This window comes from Pelophylax lessonae (assembly GCF_965119305.1).
Source record: "Pelophylax lessonae genome assembly, chromosome: 2".
NCBI lineage: Eukaryota > Metazoa > Chordata > Amphibia > Anura > Ranidae > Pelophylax > Pelophylax lessonae.
The window spans coordinates 161,919,335-161,945,543 of NC_138769.1; the positions used below are offsets into that span (position 1 = coordinate 161,919,335).

The window sequence follows — 26,209 nt, forward strand, 5'->3', positions numbered from 1 at the left end:
CCTTGATCTCCTCATTCTGAACAGCTGAATGGTTTTCAACTTCCTGCTGGCTCTCTCTGCAGCCAACACCCTATAGTATCAGTGAACTTTCAAAGCAGGTGGGAATGTGTCTCCTCTCAGTGACTACATTCCCAGATTTTCCTGACTTCCTGTCACAATATATATATATATATATATATATACATACAAACCCGATTCCAAAAAAGTTGGGACACTGTACAAATTGTGAATAAAAACAGAATGCAATGATGTGGAAGTTTCAAATTTCAATATTTTATTCAGAATACAACATAGCTGACATATCAAATGTTTAAACTGAGAAAATGTATAATTTTAAGGAAAAAATAAATTGATTTTAAATTTTATGGCATCAACACATCTCAAAAAAGTTGGGACAAGGCCATATTTACCACTCTGTGGCATCCCCTTTTCATTTTATAACAGTCTGCAAACGTCTGGGGACTGAGGACACAAGTTGCCCAAGTTTAGGAATAGGAATGTTGTCCCATTCTTGTCTAATACAGGCTTCTAGTTGCTCAACTGTCTTAGGTCTTCTTTGTCACATCTTCCTCTTTATGATGTGCCAAATGTTTTCTATGGGTGAAAGATCTGGACTGCAGGCTGGCCATTTCAGTACCCGGATCCTTCTTCTTCGCAGCCATGATGTTGTAATTGATGCAGTATGTGGTCTGGCATTGTCATGTTGGAAAATGCAAGGTCTTCCCTGGAAGAGACAACATCTGGATGGGAGCATATATTGTTCTAGAACTTGGATATAACTTTCAGCATTGATGGTGCCTTTCCAGATGTGAAAGCTGCCCATGCCACAGGCACTCATGCAACTGCATACCATCAGAGATGCAGGCTTCTGAACTGAGTGCTGATAACAACTTGGGTTGTCCTTGTACTCTTTAGTCCGGATGACATGGCGTCCCAGTTTTCCAAAAAGAACTTAAAATTTTGATTTGTCTGACCACAGAACAGTTTTCCACTTTGCCGCAGTCCATTTTACATGAGCATTGGCCCAGAGAAAACGCCTGCGCTTCTGGATCATGTTTAGATTTGGCTTCTTTTTTGGCCTACAGAGTTTTAGCTGGCAACGGCGAATGGCACAGTGGATTGTGTTCACCGACAATGTTTTCTGGAAGTATTCCTAAGCCCATGTTGTGATTTCCATTACAGTAGCATTCCTGTATGTGATGCAGTGCCGTCTAATGGCCCGAAGATCACGGGCATCCAGTATGGTTTTCCAGCCTTGACCCTTACACACAGAGATTGTTCCAGATTCTCTGAATCTTTGGATGATATTATGCACTGTAGATGATGATAACTTCAAACTCTTTGCAATTTTTCTCTGAGAAATTCCTTTCTGATATTGCTCCACTATTTTTGCCGCAGCATTGGGGGAATTGGTCATCCTCTGCCCATCTTGACTTCTGAGAGACACTGCCACTCTGAGAGGCTCTTTTTATACCCAATCATGTTGCCAATTGACCTAATAAGTTGCAAATTGGTCCTCCAGCTGTTCCTTATATGTACATTTAACTTTTCCCGCCTCTTATTGCTACCTGTCCCAACTTTTTGTTGGAATGTGTAGCTCTCATGAAAGCCAAAATGATCCAATATTTGGCATGACATTTCAAAATGTCTCACTTTCAACATTTGATATGTTATCTATATTATATTGTGAATAAAATATAAGATTATGAGATTTGTAAATTAGTCCATTCCTTTTTTACTCACAATTTGTACAGTGTCCCAACTTTTTTGGAATTGGGTTTGTATATATATATATATATATATATATATATATATATATATATATATATATATATATATATATAATATATACGTATATATATATATATATATATATATATATATATATATCCATACTTTAACTTATTTATAGTTATTTATTATATTATAATTTATGATTTTGTGTTTCAAACTTTATCATACCTGAGATGTTATAAAGAAGAACACACAGTAAGGCTCTGTTTCCACTGTTGCGACTTGCTGTGCGACTTGACACATGTCAAGTCGCACAGCAAGTCAAAAGTCATTCATTTCCATTTGGCCCGTTCTAACTGCCGCGACTTGAGTTGCGGCGACTTGAAAAGTAGTTTGTGCACTACTTTTGGGCCGACTTCAGTGCGACTTCCTTCTATAATGAGGGACAAGTCGCACTGAAAGCTGCGAACAAGTAACACTACAGAGTCACGCTAGAAGTAGCACGACTCTGTAGCCGCAGCAGTGGAAACGAAGCCTAAAAAAAAATCATATGTAAATAGTTGGCTTGGGCTGCTCAATCTTAAGAATTACATGCAAAATAATGGTACCGCTTTCAGCACCTAAAATCAGAAACAATCATACCGCCAGGGAGGTTAAAGAAGAACTTAAAATGTTACTAAACCCAGGACCCTGCATTCACTATAGCTGGTCTCCCACAGTACACAGAACATGAAAATGCAATTATTTTAGTAAATATAAACTGCTAAACACCTTTTTCTTAATCAGCAGTATATAGCAGTCTTGTGATTGTCTGGCCAAGCACTGGTTAAAGCTTGTAGAAAGAGTTGTCATTCTCCTCTGGCTGTCCCATGAGGCTGCATTACCCCTGACCCTCTGTCTGGACAGTGCTGATTGGCCCTGTGCTGATCACATGCAATATCCAAAAAAAAAACAAAACTCTCTAGCCATATGCACCAATCTGAGCATGTGCAGAGTACCTCCTAGGGCTCTGTGCTATCTGCAGATGGATTGGGGCAGTAAAAGAAGGGGAGGAAAAACTTAAAATGAAAGATTAAAATTCCCCTCACCCTTCCCAGGCATTGTTGGTCAGTGGATTAACCCTGCTCCATTCCTTGCTAGGCATTTGTGGTCAGTGGATTAGCCCTGACCCACTCCTTTCTAGGCATTGGTGGTCAGTGAAGGGTCCCACCCTCTTTAACCACTTGCCGACCGCCGCACGACTATTTACTGCGGCAGTCTGGCTCTCCTGGGCAAACCGACGTAGGGCTACGTCACTCGCCCAGGAGCCTCTAGGGGGTGAACGCGCGCCGCCGGAGGCACGCTCCTGCCCCCACTCGTTCCCTGACATCCCCGCGTGAGTGACCGGCGGCTCCGATGTCCGCCGGTCACTCGCGATCTCCCGCTGGAGAGGGAGAAAGGCAGGCGGCTAATGTAAACAAAGCCGCCTGTCATTCTCCCTGATCTAACTGTAGAGACTATACAATCCTGCTATGTAGGATCGTATGTCTCTGTGGTTACATCACAAGCCACGCCCCCCCCCCCCCACAGTTAGAATCACGCCCCTAGGGATACATTTAACCCACTGATCACTAATAAAGCCACAAGAGGACACAGTTTTAAATTAGAGGGGCAAAGGTTTAAAAGTAATATGAGGAAGTATTACTTTACTGAGAGAGTAGTGGATTCATGGAATAACCTTCCTGCAGAAGTGGTAGCTGCAAATACACTGAAGGAGTTTAAGCATGCATGGGATAGGCATAAGGCTATCCTTCATATAAGATAGGGCCAGGGACTATTCATAGGATTCAGATATATTGGGCAGACTAGATGGGCCAAATGGTTCTTATCTGCCGACACATTCTATGTTTCTATGTTTCTATCAGAGAAGACAGGATCAAACAGCATTTTTTACACAATGTGGAGGATTAACCCCTCAGGTTCTACAGTGAGCATAACAAGCATGCTTTACTGCATACACAGACTGATTTTTACTGTTGAGGGGTTTAGTAACACTTTAACTAAAATAATTGGGGACTACATACCAATCAGCAACTGTTAAGACAAAAAAAAACACTGTGGTCTGCAGAAGTAATGTACAGCACAGCTCGAAGTGTGCAGTGGTCAGGATGGCATAACATAAGTCACAACTTATACAGTGCAGCAGTTTGGAGTATATAATGTAATCCAGTCCTCTAAATTTCCACTCAAATTCTCACATTAGGCAAGTGGAAAGAAGCTGAGGGCGAGTGTGGAGCCCCATCGGAGGGGGGCGCCGCTAGCAGGTGGGGTTTAACATGAGCTGATTTTCCTTCCAGCCTCCACCCCCTGTCATTCTCTTAGCAGGGCCTGGCATACAGCGGGAGTTGACGAATAACTACATGAGGTGGGGGCAGAGCGGGGCTTGAGCAGGAACTGCCAAGGTTTACTTTTTTGAAAAGGCAAAAGGTTTTTTTATCTTAATGCATTCTATGTATTAAGATAAAAAGCCTTTTGTGTGCAGCAGTACCCCTCAGCTCCCCTAATACTTACCTGAGCCCCATCTCGATACAGCGATATCCATGAGTGCCTTGACCATCTGGGACTCTCCCTCCTGATTTGCAAAGGCACAGCAGCAGTGCCTCTCGCTCCTGCTGCTGTCAATCAAAGCCTGTTAGCCAATCAGGACGAAGGGTGGGTGGGGTCGAACTGCTGCTCCGTGTCTGAATGGACACACAGAGCTGTGGCTCAGCTCAGGTGCCCCCATAGCAAAATGCTTGCTTCGGGGCACTCGCCAGCAAGAGAGGCGGCGAGGAACCCGAGAGGAAGAGGAGGACCTGGGCTGCTATGTGCAAAACCACTGCACAGAGGAGGTAAGTATAGCATGTTTGCTATTTTTTATGAAAAAAAAAATACTAGACTTTAGTATCACTTTGGCAGCTCTTACTCCCCTGTCCAGTGCTGTGCTCTACTGTAGGTCTCGCCGTATCCTAAATCAGTGAATGTATCATTCATTGGTTTTAATTTTTAATGCTATATTTAATATAGCATTAAAATATTTACTTAACAAGGCAGTAATGATGTGTACAGTGCCTATGGTAGCCATTCATATTTTATCCTTGTTTATCAGTGAAATATGCTTTATGTTAATATTGTTATAGTTGTTGTTGTTAATATTTATTTTTACAACTTAATTCTGCATAAATATTTGTCAATTTATGAGATCATTTATGAGGGCGTTTTTAGGGGTGGAATTCCGGGCAGGACAGGGTAGGGGTTGGGTAAGGCATTGGGCGGCGAGTAACTCTAAGGCCTGGCTAGTAGCTCAGGACTTGAAATTTTGATCCCAGATGTAAACAGGGCTTACAGAATGCAGAGATCAGTAATGGACTACAAAGCACAAGATACAGAGTGAAAAGAAGTATGCAACATCCATGCTACTGGAAAGTGGGAGTCCTGGCGTCAGTAGTCAGCGAGAGGAAAAAATGCAAAGGCCTTGGCAGTCAGTGGAAGGAAAAACTTAAAATGAAAGATTAAAATTCCCCTCACCCTTCCCAGGCATTGTTGGTCAGTGGATTAACCCTGCTCCATTCCTTGCTAGGCATTTGTGGTCAGTGGATTAGCCCTGACCCACTCCTTTCTAAGCATTGGTGGTCAGTGAAGGGTCCCACCCTCTTTAACCACTTGCCGACCGCCGCACGACTATTTACTGCGGCAGTCTGGCTCTCCTGGGCAAACCGACGTAGGGCTACGTCACTCGCCCAGGAGCCTCTAGGGGGTGAACGCGCGCCGCCGGAGGCACGCTCCTGCCCCCACTCGTTCCCTGACATCCCCGCGTGAGTGACCGGCGGCTCCGATGTCCGCCGGTCACTCGCGATCTCCCGCTGGAGAGGGAAAAAGGCAGGCGGCTAATGTAAACAAAGCCGCCTGTCATTCTCCCTGATCTAACTGTAGAGACTATACGATCCTGCTATGTAGGATCGTATGTCTCTGTGGTTACATCACAAGCCACGCCCCCCCCCCCCCCACAGTTAGAATCACGCCCCTAGGGATACATTTAACCCACTGATCACTAATAAAGTTAGCCCCTTTGATGCCAGTGTCATTTTTACAGTAACAGTGCATATGTATAGCACTGATTACTGTAGTAATGTCACCGGTATTCCCAAGTGTCAAAAATGTCAGTCAAGGGTCCGATATGTCCGCCGCAATGTCGCAGTCCCGCAAAAAAAAAATCACAGATCGCCGCCATTACTAGTTAAAAAAAAAACAATAAAAATTACATAAATATTTCCCATAGTTAGTTAACGCAATAACTTTTGCGCAAACCAATCAAATACATTTATTGCGATTTTTTTTCTACCAAAAATATGTAGCAGAAAACAAATTGGCCTAAAATGTTAACAAATTTTGATTTTTACATTTTTTTGGGGGGTGAATTTCAAAAAAATTTGAAAAATATTGTTATTTTCTCAAAATTGTCGCTATTTTTTTGTTTATAACGCAAAAAGTAAAAATCTCACAGATGATCAAATACCACCAAAAGAAAGCTCTATTTGTGGGGAAAAAAGGAGGTCAATTTCATTTGGGTACAGCTTCGCACAACCGCGCAATTGTCCATTAAATTCACGCAGTGCCGAATCGCAAGATAGGCCCTGGTCTTTGAGCAGCCAAATCCTCCGGCGCTTAAGTGGTTAAAAGCATTATATTCAGTGGTGGATTCCCTCTTCTCCGTGGAATGCATGAATTTCTCAGTGGTGTTCCTCTCCTTGAAAAGTATTGGTGTCCTCCTTCCCACTGACCATCAATGCTTTTCAAGTGGGGCACACTACTGACCATCAATGTTTGTGGGGAGGTGTGAGGAACTACCACTGACAACGAACTCTTTCCTTGGTGGAGGGGGAAAACACCACCAACAACCAATGATTTTCAAGGATGGGGTGGGGGCAAAACCACCACTGACCAAAAATGCTTTGAAAGAAGGGTCTAGGTCAGTCTATTGGTGGTGAGTGGTCTTCCCCCTTCGACCCTTCGGCCCAAGGCAAGGCCCAACCTTCATACCTACTCCGAGTGTGTCCCTGTCGTTATTACACGTTTGCCCTCCTTCCCTCCCCTCCCCGCTCCTACCTATCATTGTAGCTCATAATATGTGTATTGTTACTTTAAACCTAACTTATATTATGCCATACCTATTGATCTTTATCATCATATCCATTTTTGTTTTCTATGACTTACAATTGCATTCTGTTCCTTTTTACAATGTCGATTACATTTGGACATTTGTAGGGTTTCAATTTTCCAAAACTTTAATAAAGAACTATTGAAAGTGAAAAGTATTGGCTGTCAGTGGTTCTAGCTCCTGCTTCCTTGAAAAGCATTTGGTGAAGCAATCATTCTAGCACTAGCCACTGGGGCTAGCCTGGAACCGCAAAAACTGGGATTTTGTTGAAATCTACCTATTGCACTTGTGAAGGATTCAGACAACTTTGGAGGGGAGGAAAAAGCTCAAGATTTTGTATCGTGTGCCACATACTTTTTTTTTTTACCCAAGATTCAGTGTTCTCTCATGATTCACATATTTTCACAAACAAAATTGTCTTGGGGGAAAGTTGGTTAATAGTTAAAATATGTAATTTGTTTGACATTAAATACCGGGGCTATGGAACTAGCAGCCAGCTGCGAAAAACCCAAATTTTTTTTTTTACTATGGCCGATTCTCTTTCAGATAAAAGTGATCCTGCAGGTGGATTCACCGCGGGATCAATTTTAGAAGCTGCAGGAGGGGTGTTACCCCTTACGCTGCTTCCCAGTTGGTGAAGCTCAGGAGAAATCCGATGCTGGTGGTAGCTGGGTATAGAGAAGTGTGAAACCAAGATGGCTGCCACTAGTCTCTATGCCCTTGGAGGACCAGAGCGACATCACTTCTGGTTCCCGTGCCATAGTAGTTTTTTTAAGCAATAGTAAAAAAAAAAATGTCTTGATCTTTTGCTTTTAGAACAGGCAGTCGACTTTGTTGTAATAACAACCGATGCGGTCAAGCAGCCGCTTAGCTGTTATTACAAGCAGCGGGATGGGACATCCCCCCTTCCCACCCCCTTCCACCACTCTGTCCGGGTCTCCCGGCCCAACCGGGAGGCCCAAACTACCAGCCGGCACAAACGCCAGCTGGCCAAAGGCCTGAACAAAGCTGGAATTGGCTTTGATCGGGTCTCCGATGTAGGAACTTCACTTCTGGTTACTGGAGCCTTAAAAGCGCCATTTTTTTAAAAAAAGATTACATTATTCAAAACAGCCAAACTTGAATGTTTTTAAGTGCAGAGAAGGGGTTTAGGGTCCTACAGACCCCACATCCCTCCATAAAGAGTACCTGTCACTGCCTATTACTGTCACAAGGGATGTTTACATTAAAAGTGATCAAAAAAAATAATTAAAAGGACAGTGTAAAAAAAAAACTTTAAATTTGCAGAATATCGGCATCTAATATCGACTATCAGACTGAAGGGTGGCCGGAAAATTGATATCGGTATCCACCCTGAAAAAACGATATTGGTCAATCACTAGTTCTAAGTAATTTTCTAGCAAAAAATACGAATTTAAACTTTTAAACAAAAAGTTCCAGAAAAGGCCTGGTCTTTAAGTGGTTAAATAGACACCAAATAGTCACACCAGAATACAACAGGATTGTAATTAGGACACCTAAATTGCCAAACATACTGCATTTGCCTCCTTGGTGCACTGCTTTACCATCATAGAGATGATTTACGACAAATATTTCCTCTACTCCAATGCGTAGAATGTTTAATAACAATTTGATTCTATCATAACAGCAAATCACTGAAGCTGCAGAGCTATCTAGGAGCTATCTAGGAGCTAGTGCTGTCAGTCACTGACAGTGAATTCCTTGAAGTTGCACCATATTACTGAATGTGACGTCTTAAAGCAGAATGGAGATTGACAGGTCTGCTTCCCAAGAGGTCTTGCAAATCCCTAAACACTTTACTGTACTGGCCTCTGTTTCCAGTGTGACAGGTTATAGTTACTGCCCTTTAAACACAAACTGCATTCACAATTCTACTTACATATGTACCATTCATTACATGAATTAGTCTAATAATAAATGTTTCCTATTACAGTTTTGCATGCAATTGCACTTTTTTTTTTTTGTAGTGTAAAATCATTACAATGCAGAACTCTGCAGTAGATGCAGAAAAGCGGATATACACTCTAACTTTAGTTTATAGTATGCATCTGATTATTTTAGCAGTAATTCTTTTATGTTGTCAAATGATCTAATAATAAAAGGGTCACTTCTTAGTATTATTTTATCGCAATCCTGAGTCACAAATATATCATCTATCTATATTTTCTATCTTAAAATAGTAAATAATCCTTTAAAAAAGACCTTTTTATTGTCAAGCTAGTTCTGTTTGCCCTTGTAGTCCTAACACAAACACACAATCTGTCACTTCAATGCAGCCTTTAATAAATCCAATTATAATCCTGTCTGCATCTCATAATAATCTCCCTGCATGGCTTTAGCAGGTGACACAAGAAGTGGCACAAGAAGACATCCTTACCATTTGCTGCAGTGTGAGGGATCTCCCCTGTTCTGGTCTGTATGTTTTCCTGCACCTCTCTCCTCTCTTGCCAGCCTCTGGATTGCTGCTACACCAGTATACGTCACTGATCCTGGTCTCTTACTCTACCTCACTGTGTCCTGATTCTTCTTCCAGCCACATAGCTTGAAGAGCAATGCAGAGTCCACAGCTAGTTTCCTAGTAGGAAGTTTATGGTAGTCAAAGAATATGCTTCTTTCCATCACTCTGATTGCATAGAACACTCTAGCATGCATACGTATATCTGTATTTGTACTGATTAGCAGGGGGCAGGGAGGGATGGGAGCTGATCAGACTGCTGAGTCTGTTGCTTGGCTCCAGGTCACTGCCAGCTGCTCCCATTCCTGCCTTATTCTTTCTTATACTTGCTCACCCCCCTCTCTTTCCCTCCCTTACCGGTTAAGCAGGGACAATCTTAAAGCTGGTCATACACTAATAGATTTCTTTTGTTGAGCCTGCAGTCTGAACAAAGTAAATTTAACAGATTCCTCCATCCATACAAACAGCATGAACTAATGAATCCCCCCCCGACAGGCTATTGGATGCTGAAAACTGCAAGCGCTGGCTGTCAAAATCCCCAAAGAGTGCCTGCAGCTGAATGGCTGTGGCCAGTGCCGGGACAAGGCCATTTAGAGCTCAGGGCGAACATGCCAAACTGCACCCCCTTTCTCAAGATGTATGAGCATTATGTGTTATAAAAAAAATCCCCCCCCCCCAAAAAAAAAAAAATTGAGCACTTATCTGTATGCTTAATCCTTAAGCACAAATCCCCCCTCCTCCAAGGACAAATTCGCCCTCTCAGCACAAATCTTAACCCCCCATCCCCCCTCCCACCCAGCTCAAATCATCTCTCTCCCCAGATCACGCCCCCCCCCAAAAAAAAAACACTCCTCCTAGCACAAATCCTCTTTCTTCCCAAATCCCCCCCAGCTCACCCCCCCCCCCAAAAAAAAAGAAAGCACTCCTCCTAGCAAAAATCCTCTTCTCCTCAAATCCCCCCCCCCCCCCCCTCCCCGAGCATACATCCTCTCCCTCCCAACTCCAAATCCCCCCCAGCACAAATCCCCTTTTCTTGCAAAAGACCCCCCCCACACACACACACACAAATTTCCCCTACTAGCACGAATACCCCTGTATTCCTCTTTTCTAAACTTCTAGAAAAAGTCTGGGTAAAAAGGATTTGTCATGTCCATAAACACATTTACCAAAACAGATATTTTAGAGAGCAAATGTGGTTTGCCTCAAGTACCCCTCATGGACTTAATGACAAATACCATAGTAAAATAGTATGATTTTATTAGAAAGAAACAACATTAAAAATGGTACTTATATATGCCCACATTGCTGTAGGCATATCACGTGAGTATACACAGTATGAGATAAAAACAATGGATTATTGAACATCCAATGGTGTGGTTGTCTGATAATGCAGGATGACACCTAACATGTTTCGGACTTGTAGAGGTATTGTCCTTCTTCAGAGGTTACATCCAAATCTAACAACACATCTAAACAGAATAATATAAGGTAAGTACAACAGAAAAATACAAGTGATGCGTACTGCTAACATTGTGTTTGACAGATCGCAGTACTCACATGCCTACTAAGGATTAGTAAAGTTGTCCAATACTAGTTCACAAGAAAACCGTAGAAATGATGGCTGCTGGTGCCTGTTTGTAACTTCCATTTCGGAAAGATCTGAAACATAGCATTAAGGACTTTTTTTTACAAAAATGTTACTCCTGATGTTTCTTTATTCTTGATTAGGGTATGACCGATGCCCACTCCTGTTCTTACCATAAACCACCCACCTTCTAATCCTCTAAACAAATGATACTGACAACGACTTTGGATAAAATTGTGGCCTGCTAGGCCATTTTATTAACAACCAATTTAAAACATTGTAAACAGTAAACCAATAAATACTCCAGTACACATAAGAGAATCAGGGGTTGTTGGTCTTGGGAGGCACCAAAAATCCAATTCAAAAATGGTATCAGTATCCAAAAAACCCAACGGTCCCCAGCCGCGAAACACCAGCTCAGGAACAACACACTTTTCCACTGATACCCTTTGTTAACACATCCCGGTTAAACCCCTATTAACCAGGATACACTATAGGGCTCCATACCGTAGATGGGTCACCCTATGCACTGACCAAAAACCTGTTACCACCTCCAAAGACCCCCAACCGCCAACAACAAAACAGCACGCCAAAACTCCAAATCCGAATCGACATCCTCCACGTGCACAGTCCGAAATCCCAAACTCAAGGGCGGGAGGGCGGGGATTCCTCCTTCTTCTTCTGCTGCTCCACACGATTCTGCTTGGCCCCAAAGCGGCCCCACCCAGTGTTACCACCCCTGAGCCCCCACCCCCACCTGGCCTAATCCAATCCTTTACAGGCACCACCAGCCACAGCCCACCCGTTAACCCTATCCTACCTCCTTCTCCTGTGTCCCCTATCAACCCTATCATGAGGCCCTGTGCCTATTTTTTTTTTTTTTTGCTCCGGGCCTGTCTTGATTAGGGTATGACCGATGCCCACTCCTGTTCTTACCATAAACCACCCACCTTCTAATCCTCTAAACAAATGATACTGACAACGACTTTGGATAAAATTGTGGCCTGCTAGGCCATTTTATTAACAACCAATTTAAAACATTGTAAACAGTAAACCAATAAATACTCCAGTACACATAAGAGAATCAGGGGTTGTTGGTCTTGGGAGGCACCAAAAATCCAATTCAAAAATGGTATCAGTATCCAAAAAACCCAACGGTCCCCAGCCGCGAAACACCAGCTCAGGAACAACACACTTTTCCACTGATACCCTTTGTTAACACATCCCGGTTAAACCCCTATTAACCGGGATACACTATAGGGCTCCATACCGTAGATGGGTCACCCTATGCACTGACCAAAAACCTGTTACCGCCTCCAAAGACCCCCAACCGCCACAGCTCACAGGTGTGACACCTTACACCTGTGAGCCCCGCCACACTCGCAGAGCCCCGTTGAACTCCATCCTGAATCCCAAGAGTCCACAAGTCGGTACCCACAGCATTCAGATGCACACCGTCACCCCGCAAATAACGCCACGTATCCACCTCCAGCTCCCCATGCCTGACCACCACACACCACGGCCAACCGCCTTGTTCACCTTAATCCGGGCCTTGTTCAGACTCGCAGCGGACCTGGCAAAACGCCAAGAGGTCCGACCCACAATGTCCGACCAAACTATAATCATGTCGGGAAAGGAGGTGCGCAGCCTGAGAAAATCAAACTTGATATCTCGTATGAGCAGGCGCATGGAAACCCGACCCCAAAGGCATACCCTCGGACCCCCCGGACCCCCCCCCCGGCCAGGCCCAGCCCCCGACCCCAGACAATGCTTGCAAGACTGACAACAAAGAAGATTGCACATTGAAAGACTCACCAGGCCGGGCAGGGCTAGGCCCCACCGCCGCAGATCCGGCATCCCCCGCTGGCACAGGAACAGGCACCTCACTGACATCCGAGCCCGACAGCTCCCCTTTCCGATCGCTCCTCCAGACCGTCCCGATCCTCCACCGGAGCAGGAACAGCAAGCACAGAGGGGGCTGACCGACTGCCATCCCCCCCTGCCGCAGACAAGCCGACCGTCCAGCCTCGGCGCGCCTGGGCCGCTTCCCGCTAGGCCCCGATCCACAGCCATCCACATCCGACTCTTCAGGCTCCACCCCCGACCGGGATGCCCGCAGACTCAAGCCACCAGCTGCTCCACCCGACTGGCTGGTGGCCGCCAACGGCCGTCTCCCACGCTTAGCCGCCCCCACCGATCGGTCCTCACTAGTCGGGGCGGCCGCCGAGCCTGATGTAATCCGACGAGCGGGCGGGCCGGAGAGGAAGAACGGGCAGGGCCCCGCCCGGACGTGCTCCGCCGAAGAGGGGGATTCCTCCCAGCCGCTCCGCCGGCCCGGCGAGCCTGGAGGGTCCACAGGGGGGCTCCCGGAATGGTGCTCAGCACGTGGGGACACTGGCGGGCTGTAACGCTCCGGAGGCTGTGACCTCCGAGCGCGGGAACGCCCGTCCCCCGCTGCCGCAGGCTCCCCGCCAAGCATAGAGGAGACCTGCGCCTGCAGCCAGGAGGAGCCGCGCGAAGCGGCAGCCTCCCTCAGCTTCCCCAGCACAAGTCCAAGTCCGCCATTTTTCAGCCAAGTAAGGGGCAGCACAGCAGATTCCTCCTTCTTCTTCTGCTGCTCCACACGATTCTGCTTGGCCCCAAAGCGGCCCCAACCAGTGTTACCACCCCTGAGCCCCCACCCCCACCTGGCCTAATCCAATCCTTTACAGGCACCACCAGCCACAGCCCACCCGTTAACCCTATCCTACCTCCTTCTCCTGTGTCCCCTATCAACCCTATCATGAGGCCCTGCGCCTATTTTTTTTTTTTTTTTGCTCCGGGCCTGTCTTAGTGTGGTGTGTGCATAAGATGTTTTCCAGGGGTCTTTTACTACAAATAACAGCAAGGAAGAGAAGGCATAGGATGCAGAATATGACTGAAATTTTACAAAAAATAAAGCTGCATAAAATAATGCTATCTTTAGGCCAACAAAAAAGGGCTACAGCAATGTAGAAACTCTTTGAGGTTTCTATCAATTTCAGACTATGAAAAATCTCTGAGTAGATTTACAGCTATGCATTAATCTCAAGCCAATAAAGAGGGTACATTTTTGACAAACTATCTAAGACAACGACAAAATAGAACCAAACTGCCCTCCATGCTAGACCCTGAAACTCAGACTAAGGCGTTTCCCCCTAAACTCATTGCTAATGTTTTTAAGAAGCATTATAAGAATCTTTACAATCTTAAGCAAGAACCTCAAACAAAAGTTCCGCCCCCCCAAAAAAAAAAAAAAATTAAAAGTCAGCAACTACAAATACTGTAGCTGCTAACTTTTACTATTAGAGCACTTGCCTGTACAGGCATCCAGCTGTGTCCTTACCCGAGACAATTCTTAACCACTTAAGCCCCGGAAGATTTTACCCCCTTCCTGACCAGGGGGTATTTTGCGATTCGGCACTGCTTGATTTTAACGGACAATTGCGCGGTCGTGCGATGCTGTACCTAAACGAATGTGACGTTCTTTTTTTCCCCACAAACAGAGCTTTCTTTTGGTGGTATTTAATCACCTGTGCGATTTTTTGATCATGCGCTATAAACAAAAAAAGAGCGTCAATTTTGCAAAAATAACAATATTTTTCAAATTTTTTTATATGAAATTCCCCCCCAAAAAAATGTAAAAATCTAAATTTTTTAACATTTTCGGCCAATTTGTTTTATGCTACCTATGTTTGGTAAAAAAAAAATCGCAAAAAGCGTATTTTGATTGGTTTGCGCAAAAGTTATCGCGTTTACTAACAAAGGGAAAGATTTTTGTCATTTTTGTTGTTTTTTATTTAACGCGTAATGGCGGCGATCTGCGATTTTTTTTGCGGTACTGCGACATTGCGGCGGACAGATCGGACCCTTGACTGACATTTTTTACACTTTTGGGGTTACCAGTGACATTACTGCAGTAATCAGTGCTATACATATGCACTGTTACTGCAAAATTACACTGGTAGTGAAGGGGTTAACTTTATTTGAGAGGGAGGGGCTGTGTGTGTCCCTAGGGGCGTGATTCTAACTGTGATTGGCTGTCTGTTGAGCTGTAGAAACAGTGATCAACGGTTCTACATAGTAGAACCGTGTGATCACAGTTTCTACACAGGGGAGAATGACAGGCGGCTTGTTTACACTAGCCGCCTGACTTTCTCCCTCTGCAGCTGCGATCGCAGAGTGACCGGCAGACATTGGGTCCGCCGGTCACACGCGCGGGGGGGGTCCGTGACCACGCTGGAGCACGCCTCCGGCGGCGCGCGCTCGCTCCCTAGACAAAGAGACGTAGATCTACGTCACTTTGCCTGTGAGGGGCTGACTGCCGACGTAGATAGTCGTTAGGCAGTCGGCAAGTGGTTAAATTGTCTCTCAAGTGGTGGCACCACCATCTTGGGTAAGAGAAATCGACAGTGAGGCCTTGTGGCTTCATAGCCGGTTTGCTACTGTGCATGCGTGAATCATGCTGCGCTTTGTGAATGGGCCAGCTGAGAAGCTTCGGTGAAGTGAGCCGGAAGTGGGATCAGGTACCTATCAAAACCCGCCCCCCCCTCCCCCCAGAAAATAACCTATGCATCCCTGTAAAGGTACGCTGTGTACGCTGTGTATACCCGGTGTGAACAAGGCCTTAGGCACCTTTCACACAAGCAGATCGATCGGGTCTGCCTGCCTGTTTTTCAAGCGGGCCCAATTGGACCACCTATTGTTTCCTATGGAGAGGCTGATGTAAATGGACATGTGTTAGTTTACACCTGCCTGCATCCAATCCGGTCCACTAAAAACAGACGGATGGAGATCACATTCCCCATCCATCTAGCAGATCAGATCGAATAGAAATGGAAAGGTGGCCCGTTTCCATCCGACCGCCCCATAATGAACAGCGGGCTGTGCCCGTTCTGCATCAGCAGAGCAGATGTGGACCTGTCATCCGCTTGCTCAGCGGGGATCAGCAGGGAGATCCCTCGCCGAGCAGGCGGATCTGCATGATAGACATGACGCTTCATGCTTTTTTTTTGTTATTTTATTTTTCCTTTTTTACATTTTTACAATGATATATTTCTATTTTGGGGGGGGGGGGGCAGGGATCCTTGGTGAGATATCAGAGGTCTAAACAGCCCCCCAAATCACTTTTTTTGAGACAGAGAAAGGCACTTAAGACACTTTCTCTGCAGCACTTTACATGAATGAATAAGGAGTCTGTATAGCGATTAGGGATGATCGAACGGTTCGGATCCACCATCGGTTCGGCCCGAACATTGGGTGTTCGAGGTTCGGCCGAATTTAGAACTTTTTGCCCAAAAAGTTTGGAATTCGGCAACCAGAACCGCCCAAAATGCAATGCTTCAGGAAATGGGCTTTAAAAGCCAGTGATTGGACCAGAACCATTAGCAAAAGCCAATTGAGGGGGCAGGAGAATGCTAGGAATGTGATTTGAGTGACTAGGGGGTCCCTAGACCAATCATTAGTGAATACGCCCCCCAGTATATAAGATCGCCCCCGCCATATTCCCAGCATTGTTATACTGGACATGGAAGAGAGTGGAAGCAGTTCTGTTAATTTTACTTTAAAAGTGTCATTTAGCATTTATTAGTGTGAGGAAAGGGATATACAGTACCACTATACACAAGTTCAGATGTTTTGCCTGCCTCAAAAGAACCCCAAAAAATGCCAAAAAAAACGCTAGCGTCAAAAAAAAAAAATGCCCAGGTGTGTTTTTGCTGGCATTTTTGGGGGGTTTTGGAGGCAGGCAAAACATCAGAACTTGTGCACAGTACCACTATACACAAGTTCAAATGTTTTTCCTGACTGCAAAGAACCCAAAAAAATGCCTTCTATTAAACCGGCAAGGTGTTACAGCAGCGAAGCCATATTCCTGTGCTTAAAGTTTTCTAATACAAACGATCTTTTTTTTCTGGTTCTGGACATGCTACAGAGCTGAAACTTCACATGCACACCTTTTAGACCCCCCAGGTACTAAATCCAAAGTAAAAATCAAAAAATCTCTCTCTTTTTTTTATTTTTTTATTTTTTCAATAATTGGCTTTTTTATCAAAAATTACAATTTTTAAGAACTTTTTTTGTGTGATTAATATTTAACGGTCATGACCCAGAACCCTAGGCACTTTTTAGGGGCATTTATTGGGTTTTGGGGCTTCAAAATGGTGTTTTTTGATTACCGAAGTTCGGGTCCCATTGATTTCAATGGGGTTCTGAAATCCGGGCCGAACTTTCGGGAAGTTCGGATGTTCTGGCTGAACCGAACTTTTCAAAAGTTCGATCATCCTTAATAGAGATCTTATAAATTCATAAACTGTCCATCTGACACATAGTAAACTCTCGGTTTACTATGATCAGCTGTCAGTGGACACAGGAGCCATCGGTAGCGATGGCTGCCTCGGTCCACTGCACTACAGGGAGGGGGCTGGTAAATACAAGCCCCCCCAAGCCCCAGCACCACCCCCCCTCCCGAGGATCGGCCTGCTGGAGGGTACATTCTGTGATCCCCCCCAAGCCCCAGCAGCACCTGAAGCCGGCGGTAGCGGAAGAGAAGGGATGCCGCCTTCTAAAGGTAGCTGCAGGGGATCAGGTTTGTGGGGGTTGTATCGGATATGGGGGGGGATCAGTGCTGGGGGTGAAGAAGAGGGATGAATGGCATAGGAAAGAAGGGTGGGAGGAGCAGCTTTAGGTGACAGGGAGCGGCGAGAGGTGGAGAGGCTGGGGACAGGGAAGCGGAAGGTGGTCACATTTTAGGTTAATAACTCTGATCAGAGTTATAGAATAATTCAGCAGAGTCTGCTGAACAATTCTGGTATAAGTTCATGGTTATTGAAGTGACCATGAGCTTATAGCATGGGGAGAAATTAGGTCAGCTGCAAGCAGTCCTGTAGGTCTGTACGCCGTACATATATAATTTTTTGAAATGTAGTGGTATATTTCTTTCCATTACCATGACCATCCACTATAGAACACCTCAAAGCAAATTTTCTCACTCCTGACAGTTGCAAATCTAAATTAAAAAATGCTTTTTTTTTAAACTTGCCTAAAACAAACTGCACCTGACCTTTGACCCTAACCTTGACTGTAGTCATGACCTAGATCAGGGGTCTCCAAACTTTCTAAACAAAGGGCCAGTTTACTGTCCTTCACACTTCAGCGGGGCCAAACTGAGGCCAGTGGGAATAGAAATAGTCCTGGCATTAGTGGGATTAAACAATGCATCTTTGGTGTTTGGAGGAGGATTAGCCCCCTGTCGTTGATATCAGTGGGAGAAATGATGTCCCATCTTTGAAATCAGTTGGAAGAACAGTGACCCATTATTGGTATCAGTGTGAGGAATAATTTCCCATAATCGATATCAGTGGGAGGAATAATGACCTATCATTGGCTTCAATTGGACTAATAGTGACCCATTATTGATATCAGTGAGAAGAATGGTTTCACATCGTTGGTATCAGTGGGAGGAATAATGTCCTATCATTGGTATCGGTGAGAGGAATAGTATACTACCATTGGTGTCAGTAGGAGAAATAGTGACCCATCATTGGTATCCGTGAGAGGAATAGTGATTCATCATTGGTATCAGCAGAAGGAAAAGTGTCCCATCCTTGGTATTAGTGGATGGAATAGTGCCCCATTGTTGGTCAGTGGGTGCAATAAATTCCCATTGTTGGTGTCATTGTGAGAGATAGTTTCCTGTTGTTGAGGTCAGTAGGAGGATATATGTCCATTGTTGATATTAGTTGGAAGAATAGTGCCTTGTATATGTGGGAGGAAAAGCACCCCAAGGGCCAGATAAACAGCTCCAATTTCATATTTCAACAGCTTCTATTTCCTCCAGGTACCGGGGGTGGCTATGGGGACGTGTTGTGCCTCAGCATATGCCAATCTGTACCTGGGGGAATGGTAGCACTCTCTTTTTCAGAATGACCAATTTTCTATGTATGTGGACCACATACTTATGTGGTACCGCTACATAGATGATATTTTCTTACTCTGGGACGGCCCCGAGGATCTACTCCAGACATGCCTCACCATCATGAATCGCAAGATGTTCAATCTTGGATTTACTATGTCTTATAGTGGGTCCAGTGTCACCTTTCTTGATGTTAATATTTCCAACAATGATAGGGATATGCTGTCATGTGAACTTTCCGCAAACCCATGGCAGGTAATAACATCTTACATGCCACCAGCTTTCACCCCCAACCCTTGGTTTTATCCATCCCCTACAGTCAGTACCTTCAAGCCAGACACAATTTCTCTAGTGATGAGTAGGGATGATAGAACAGTTCGGGTCAACCATCGGTTCGACCCGAACATTGACTGTTCGAGGTTCGGCCGAATTTAGAACTTTTTGCTGAAAAAGTTTGGAATTCGGCAACCAGAACCGACCAAAATGTAATGGGACAGGAAATGGGCTTTAAAAGCTCGTGATTGGACCAGAACCATCAGTAAAAGCCAATTGAGGGGGCAGGAGAATGCTAGGAATGTGATTGGAGTGACTAGGGGGTCCAGAGGCCAATCAATAGTGAATACGCCCCCCAGTATATAAGATAGCCCCGCCAAATTCCTAGCATTGTAATACAGGGACGTGGAAGAGAGTGGAAGCAGTTCTGTTACTTCTGCTCTCAAGTGTCTAAGTGTCATTTAGCAATTATTAGTGTGAGGAAAGGGATATCTAGTGTAGTTAGGGTACTATTTTCCACTATAGTTAGATTTAATAATCTAGTTTCTGTATGGAAAGTGTTAAGTGCCAGGGTGACCGTAGTGTAGTGTAGGGTTAACTGACTCTGACTGCTATGGCAGGGTGACCAAACTCTTCCATGTCAGGGTGACCGCTATAGAGAAAAGATCGTTTCTCTTAGGACACATACAGAACAGGGATATGGATTCTCCCCTGTTACCCTGCTTTTTGCTGCAGGCGTTTATAGGGCTTTTTTGAGGACATGTTTGGAGTCAGGCATGACATCTGAACTTCTCTGTAGGGGTATATATACACACACACATGTATGTATATATACACTTACACATATATAGGTGTGAAAGTAGCAGAACACTATGCTTGCGCTAAAGAAATAATTAACACCCATATGGCTTCTCTGCTATCACACCTATATATGTGTAAGTGTATAAATACATATAAGTGTGTGTGTATATATACCCCTATACAGAAGTTCAGATGTTTTGCCTGCCTCCAAAGACCCCCAAAAAATGCCCAAAAAAAAACGCCTGCGCCAAAACCACACCTGGGCGTTTTTGTAGCTGGCGTTTTTTTGTATATATATACACATACACACATATAGGTGTGAAAGGAGCGAAGTCCTATGGGTTTTAATAATTTCATTAGCGCAGCCATAGGGTTCTGCTACTTTCACACCTATATATGTGTATGTGTATATATATATACATACATGTGTGTGTGTGTGTGTATATATACCCCTATACACAAGTTCAGATGTTATGCCTGCCTCCAAAGACGCCCAAAAAATGCCCAAAAAAACGCCTGCTACAAAAACGCCCAGGTGTGTTGTTGCAGGCGTTTTTTTGGGCATTTTTTGGGAGTCTTTGGAGGGAGTCATAACATCTGAACTTGTGTATAGGGGTATATATGCACACATATGTATTTATACACATACACACATATAGGTGTGAAAGGAGCGAAGTCCTATGGGTGTTAATAATTTCATTAGCGCAGCCATAGGGTTCTGCTACTTTCACACCTATATATGTGTATGTGTATATATACATACATGTGTGTGTGTATATATACCCCTACACAGAAGTTGAGATGTCATGCCTGCCTCCAAACACGTCCACAAAAAAGCCCTATAAAAGCCTGCAACAAAAAGCCGGGTGTGAAAATAGCGAAGCCACTATCCTGTTCTATTGCAATTCTAAAACAAACAAACTTTTTTTTCTAGTTCTGGACATTCTACAGAGCTGAAACTTCACAGGTACACTTTTAGACCCCCGAGACACTAAATCCAAAGAAATCTCATTTTCTTTTTTCAATAATTGGCTCTCTATCAAAAATGACAATTTTTAAGAACTTTTTTTGTGTGATTAATAGTCCCCTGGGGCATGACCCGGAACCCTAGGCACTTTTTAGGGGCATTTATTGGGTTTTAGGGCTTCAAAATGGTGTTTTTTGATTACCGAAGTTCGGGTCTAATTGATTTCAATGGGGTTCTGAAATCCGGGTCAAACTTTCGGGTAGTTCGGGTGTTCTGGTCGAACCAAACTTTTCAAAAGTTCGATCATCCCTAATAATGAACGCATCACTGGAGCACTTCGCCTGGCTTTTAAAAGAGATAGGGCATCCAGTCTGAGAAACTCAGGCAGAGGTCAATATAGCAAAATAAATGAAACCTGTTTTAAAAAGATGCCACTGTCTAGAAATAAAAATCCTGTTACTTTTGTTAACGATACAACAAATAGATGGGTGTACTGGCTCTAATGTTGAATAGTCACAGTGAAAAATGTCAAATTTATTTAAAATCACTAAAAATCAATGAAAATGGTGGAAGCCACTGTAGACAGCAGGGAGCCTCCAGCAGTGAGGCAATACCTTGAGGATGGACCCATGGATCGGGTGAGGACGCCTGTCCAGGTGTAAATGCCGTGAGGATGGGAGCACCTAGGGGCAGGAAGAGAAGGAAGAGAAGGAGGAGGAGGGGGGGAGGGGGAGTCGACCCCAGTAACTCGATCCGGCCACAAGGATGTTCAGCAGCACCGCGGCGTCTTCTCCTTCCTACGAGCGGCTGACATGACTTATTGGTTTTTTGGCTAAAATCCATCCACCCCACTTTATTTTGGGACCTCTGATCATCTGTTCCTCAGCGCCAGGATTTGTTTGTATGTTACTTTTGTTACCACTTATTCAATCGAATTTGGTTTAATTAAAAATATTATTTCTAAGTACTTACCTTTACTTGCAACAGATATAGACTTGGCCCCTTTAATTTTAACAAGCTGCAGATTTTCTAGCAGACGTGCCAAAACATTGGGCAATATATTGTCCCCCAGTCCATATGAATCTAGACATTCACACAAAACTTGGTTGCAAACTTTTGGCTTGTATATTTGTGGTACAAATATGTGTCGTTTTTGTGACAGGCATTCCAAACAGCATAGAACTGTTGTTTCATGTGCAACTGGGAAAGAATTATCAGTTAGGGAATATATTAATTGTGGCATGTGCAATGTTGTGGAATGTATTTCTTGTCGCAAACAATATGTGGGATGTACATCCAGACCCTTGAGGACCAGAATAAGTGAACATTTCCATGAAGCCTCATTATACAGTAATGATAAGAATGTGTCTAATGTATCTAAACATTTTAAATATGTGCACCAAGGAAATATGACTTCCTTTACCTTTCAAGGACTAGAAAAGGTTGGTTTGTCTTCCCGAGGGAGTAATATCCACCATAAGCGCCTATCCCGGGAGGTATGGTGGATATTTAACCTCCAAACAAGGATGCCTTTGAAAATTAATCATCGTTATGATGTGGATCTTTTTCTTAAGTTAATTATTACATGACCTGTGTTTGTGTAAGTTTTATGTATTTTAATGTACTATATAATTTGTTCCATTAGGCTGTCATCTGTATTAACTAAAGGCGCTTTTCCACTGCATGGAACCGAACGGTTCGGCTCGCTTTTGTGCTTTTCCACTGCTGGTACCGCATGGCATAGTGTAGGAACGGTTCGGTACGGTATGGCGGCGCTTTTCCACTGCATGGAACAGAACGATAGGGCTCTCAATAACAGTACCTACTCGATTGTGGTTCCAAGAGGTACCATACCCCACAATCCTTTGCATGCAGTCACTACTAGCCACTGATTGGTCAAAGAATCCCACCCCGTTGTTATCCCACCCACTTAGCTTTAGTACTACTATAGTGGAAAAGCAAACCATACCGTACTGTACCGAACCGTTCCAACACCGTACCATGCGGTACCAGCAGTGGAAAAGCAAACCGGGCCAAGCAGGGCCGAGTAGAGCCGAGCCGGTACTTGCAGTGGAAAAGTGCTATAACACACATTAGGAACTACTTCCCCCCTACAATTTTGTAACAGCTGTTGAACCTTTTTGGTCAGCACAGCACTTGATTTAATTACTGATTGATTGGTGTGGGGGTGGAGTCTCCCATTATGTGTATGTATATATATATATAAATGTTTTTTTTATATGTTGTGTGTGCTGTGACCAAGGCTCATCACCGAAATGCGTTAGCCACCTTTTCTATTTTACTCACTTAGGTGTGAAAATAAAGAATTGAAAGATTTACAGAGTTGCCAGCTGTCCTTTTGCTTGACGATCAATAAAAACATATCAAAGTGGCATGCAGGCAGAGGAGGAAAGGTTGACAGGTTTCACACAATGAGCATGATTTATCAAAACCATGGTTTTGATAAAGCACGCTCGTCGTTTATCCTGGTTTCTGCAGCAGTGATAGGGCGTGCACCCTACTCCACGGTTTTTCCTTCTAGGATTGCAGCCTGGCTGGTTCACCTAGAGCAGCAGGACTTGTTTCTCTAAAAGGGTGCAGGTACCTATATCAATAATATGGAAGCAGAGGATAGATAAAGGGCAGTGTAACAAACTGGAAGTGATTGTCCCCTACTGTGAAGAGCAGAAAATGCCAATGAGGTGGTAAATGGGAATATGTAGATAGGCATCTTGGATGTCCATGGATGCCAGGTATTCCCCTGGTCTCAGAGATGCAATAACTGATCTTTTGGATTCCATAGGAAACTTTGGAACTTAAAAAGGTACTTGTCTTGAGATTTTAGGTCCAGGATAAGACAAATATTACTGTTGGGCTTTGGTGCCGTGAACAGGTTTGCATAGAATTCTTTGAACCTCGCTTCCAGAGGTAGTGGAACTCCCTGGGACAAGAGATGGTTCAGGCATTCCACAAATTTGACTGCTTGAGCAAATTTCGGTTGGTTTGAGAGAAAGAAGCCGTGAGTGGATAAAATTTGGAACTCTATTTTGTACCCCTTTGAAACCACCAATTGAACTCATAGGTGTGGGACATCCATGTCCCAGAGAAGGGTAAACTGTAACAGAGATCCCCCAACTCTTAGGCATGTGGGAGCCCCTTCATTGGGAAGAAGACTTTGGGGTAGACTTGATGGATTTTGTGTTCTAAGTCTTGTGCCAAATGAAAGAGCTGAATGTCAGGCTTAGCAGCTGAAGCTTGGGTGGAGCATTTTGAAACCTTCTGCTATGGAAGGGATTTTCCTTCTGTGACATCTTTGAAGAATTTTTCACGTGTCTCACAAAAAAAAGTGTGAGGCGTCTTTTTACAGGCAGCTACAGAAGACTTATAGCAACTAGATTCTGTGGATCTATTTCTGTGATAGATTCTGTGGATTCATATGGACAAAAATCTGTCCTTTTGTGTCCTGATTTCTTTTAGGGCATCCACACAAAAAAAGCAAAGCAGAGGGTAATTGCTGTAATTATATAAATATATATTATATAGGATCGTGTTTATTGTTCATTGCATCATTGCAATAGTCCAGTTAGCTGCAGTTTGACAGACAGAAATTACAGTATATAAAAAGGTGGTTGCAGTTCTAAGCCTATGAATGTAAAGAGAGCCTTTAAAAGTGGTAGTAAACTCTATTTAAATAATAATAATTAAAAAAGAAATGGTCCCCCTGCAGGTTAATGTGATAATGTGCTAGTATGCACTTAATTCTAGCACATTATGACAGATTTACCCGTAAAGTGGATCCCTTCCGGGTTTGCACGCTACAGCCATTTGAATGGCTAGGCTGCGATTATGTCACTCCCGCACATGCACACAGGAGTCACAGTCGCGGCACATCACTCTGAATGGACGGCACACTTGAGTGTGCCGTCCATTCAGAGCGCATGCGCCAGTGATGTCGCTGGCTGCTGCAAATATGAAAATCTCCTAAACAGTGCATGTTTAGGAGATATTCACTCTACCTGTAGGCATTTTTATTCTATAGATACAGTAAGATGTTTGTTTAAAACTGAGTTGGCAGGATCTACTACCGGAACAGTCCACTTTTTTGTGAGCTCTTTTTCCTTCAGTAATGATTCTCAGAGGAGTGAAAATCTTTTCTGGATTGACTCAATCATCCAATTCCTAATGTCTTGACTTATACATCATTTCTTTTTTTTTATTAAGGCATTTTTTGTGCCAGCATGAAATATGTTTTATATTCATAGAAATTTTTACTTTTTCTGTGGCATACACTATTTAAAGCCCAACCTAACCTTTATATTTTGAAAGGGGATGTAGTCAGGCTGGTCTGGGTCTCCAGCAGTTCGACAAACCCACTGCCCAGGAGTGTGAGCGTTGTTGATTTAAACACTCTTCAGGGGTGGGTATTGGACAGCTGGTGACCATCTGCTGAACTCCAGATAACACTTTTTAAGCAGTTTCATTTTTATTTTCCCTTTTAGAATAAATGTTTTAACTAAATGAATAAGACTTACTGACAGGATCAACAGACAATAAAACAGGGGGTACTCAGAAAAACAAAGGCTGCTGTGGTAATGATATTGACAGACTGCATCATATGGGTGATTTTTGATTTTGCCCATAGTTTCACTTTAACCACTTAAGCCCGGAAGATTTTACCCCCTTCCTGACCAGGGGGTTTTTTGCGATTTTTTACTGCGTGACTTTAACGGACAATTGCGCGGTCGTGCAACGCTGTACCTAAACGAATTTCACGTCCTTTTTTTCACACAAACAGAGCTTTCTTTTGGTGGTATTTGATCACCTGTGCGATTTTTTGATCATGCGCTATAAACAAAAAAAGAGCGTAAATTTTGCAAAAATAACAATATTTTTCACTTTTTTTTATATGAAATTCCCCCCCCCCCCAAAAAAAATGTAAAAATCAAAATTTTTTAACATTTTCGTCCAATTTGTTTTATGCTACATATGTTTGGTAAAAAAATTTGCAAAAAGCGTATTTTGATTGGTTTGCGCAAAAGTTATCGCATCTACTAACAAATGGAACATTTTTGTCATTTTTGGTGTTTTTTTTTTTTAACGAGTAATGGCGGCGATCTGCGATTTTGTTTGCGGTACTGCGACATTGTGGCGGACAGATCGGACCCATGACTGACATTTTTGGGGGTACCAGTGACATTACTGCAGTAATCAGTGCTATACATATGCACTGTTACTGTAAAAATGACACTGGCAGGGAAGGTGTTAAC

At 43.7% G+C, this 26,209-nt stretch overlaps 1 protein-coding gene across 1 annotated transcript in view; it reads right to left on the minus strand.

Moving 5' to 3' along the window:
* Positions 1–9,681, minus strand: part of SEPTIN4 (septin 4) — a 100,391-nt gene extending 90,710 nt beyond the window's left edge. Inside the window, exon 1 of the mRNA XM_082246021.1 lies at positions 9,309–9,681. Within this exon, the coding sequence (XP_082102147.1) occupies positions 9,309–9,311 (3 nt within the window). The 5' untranslated portion in view covers positions 9,312–9,681. The remainder of the gene's footprint in view (positions 1–9,308) is intronic.
* Positions 9,682–26,209: the final 16,528 nt, after the last annotated feature.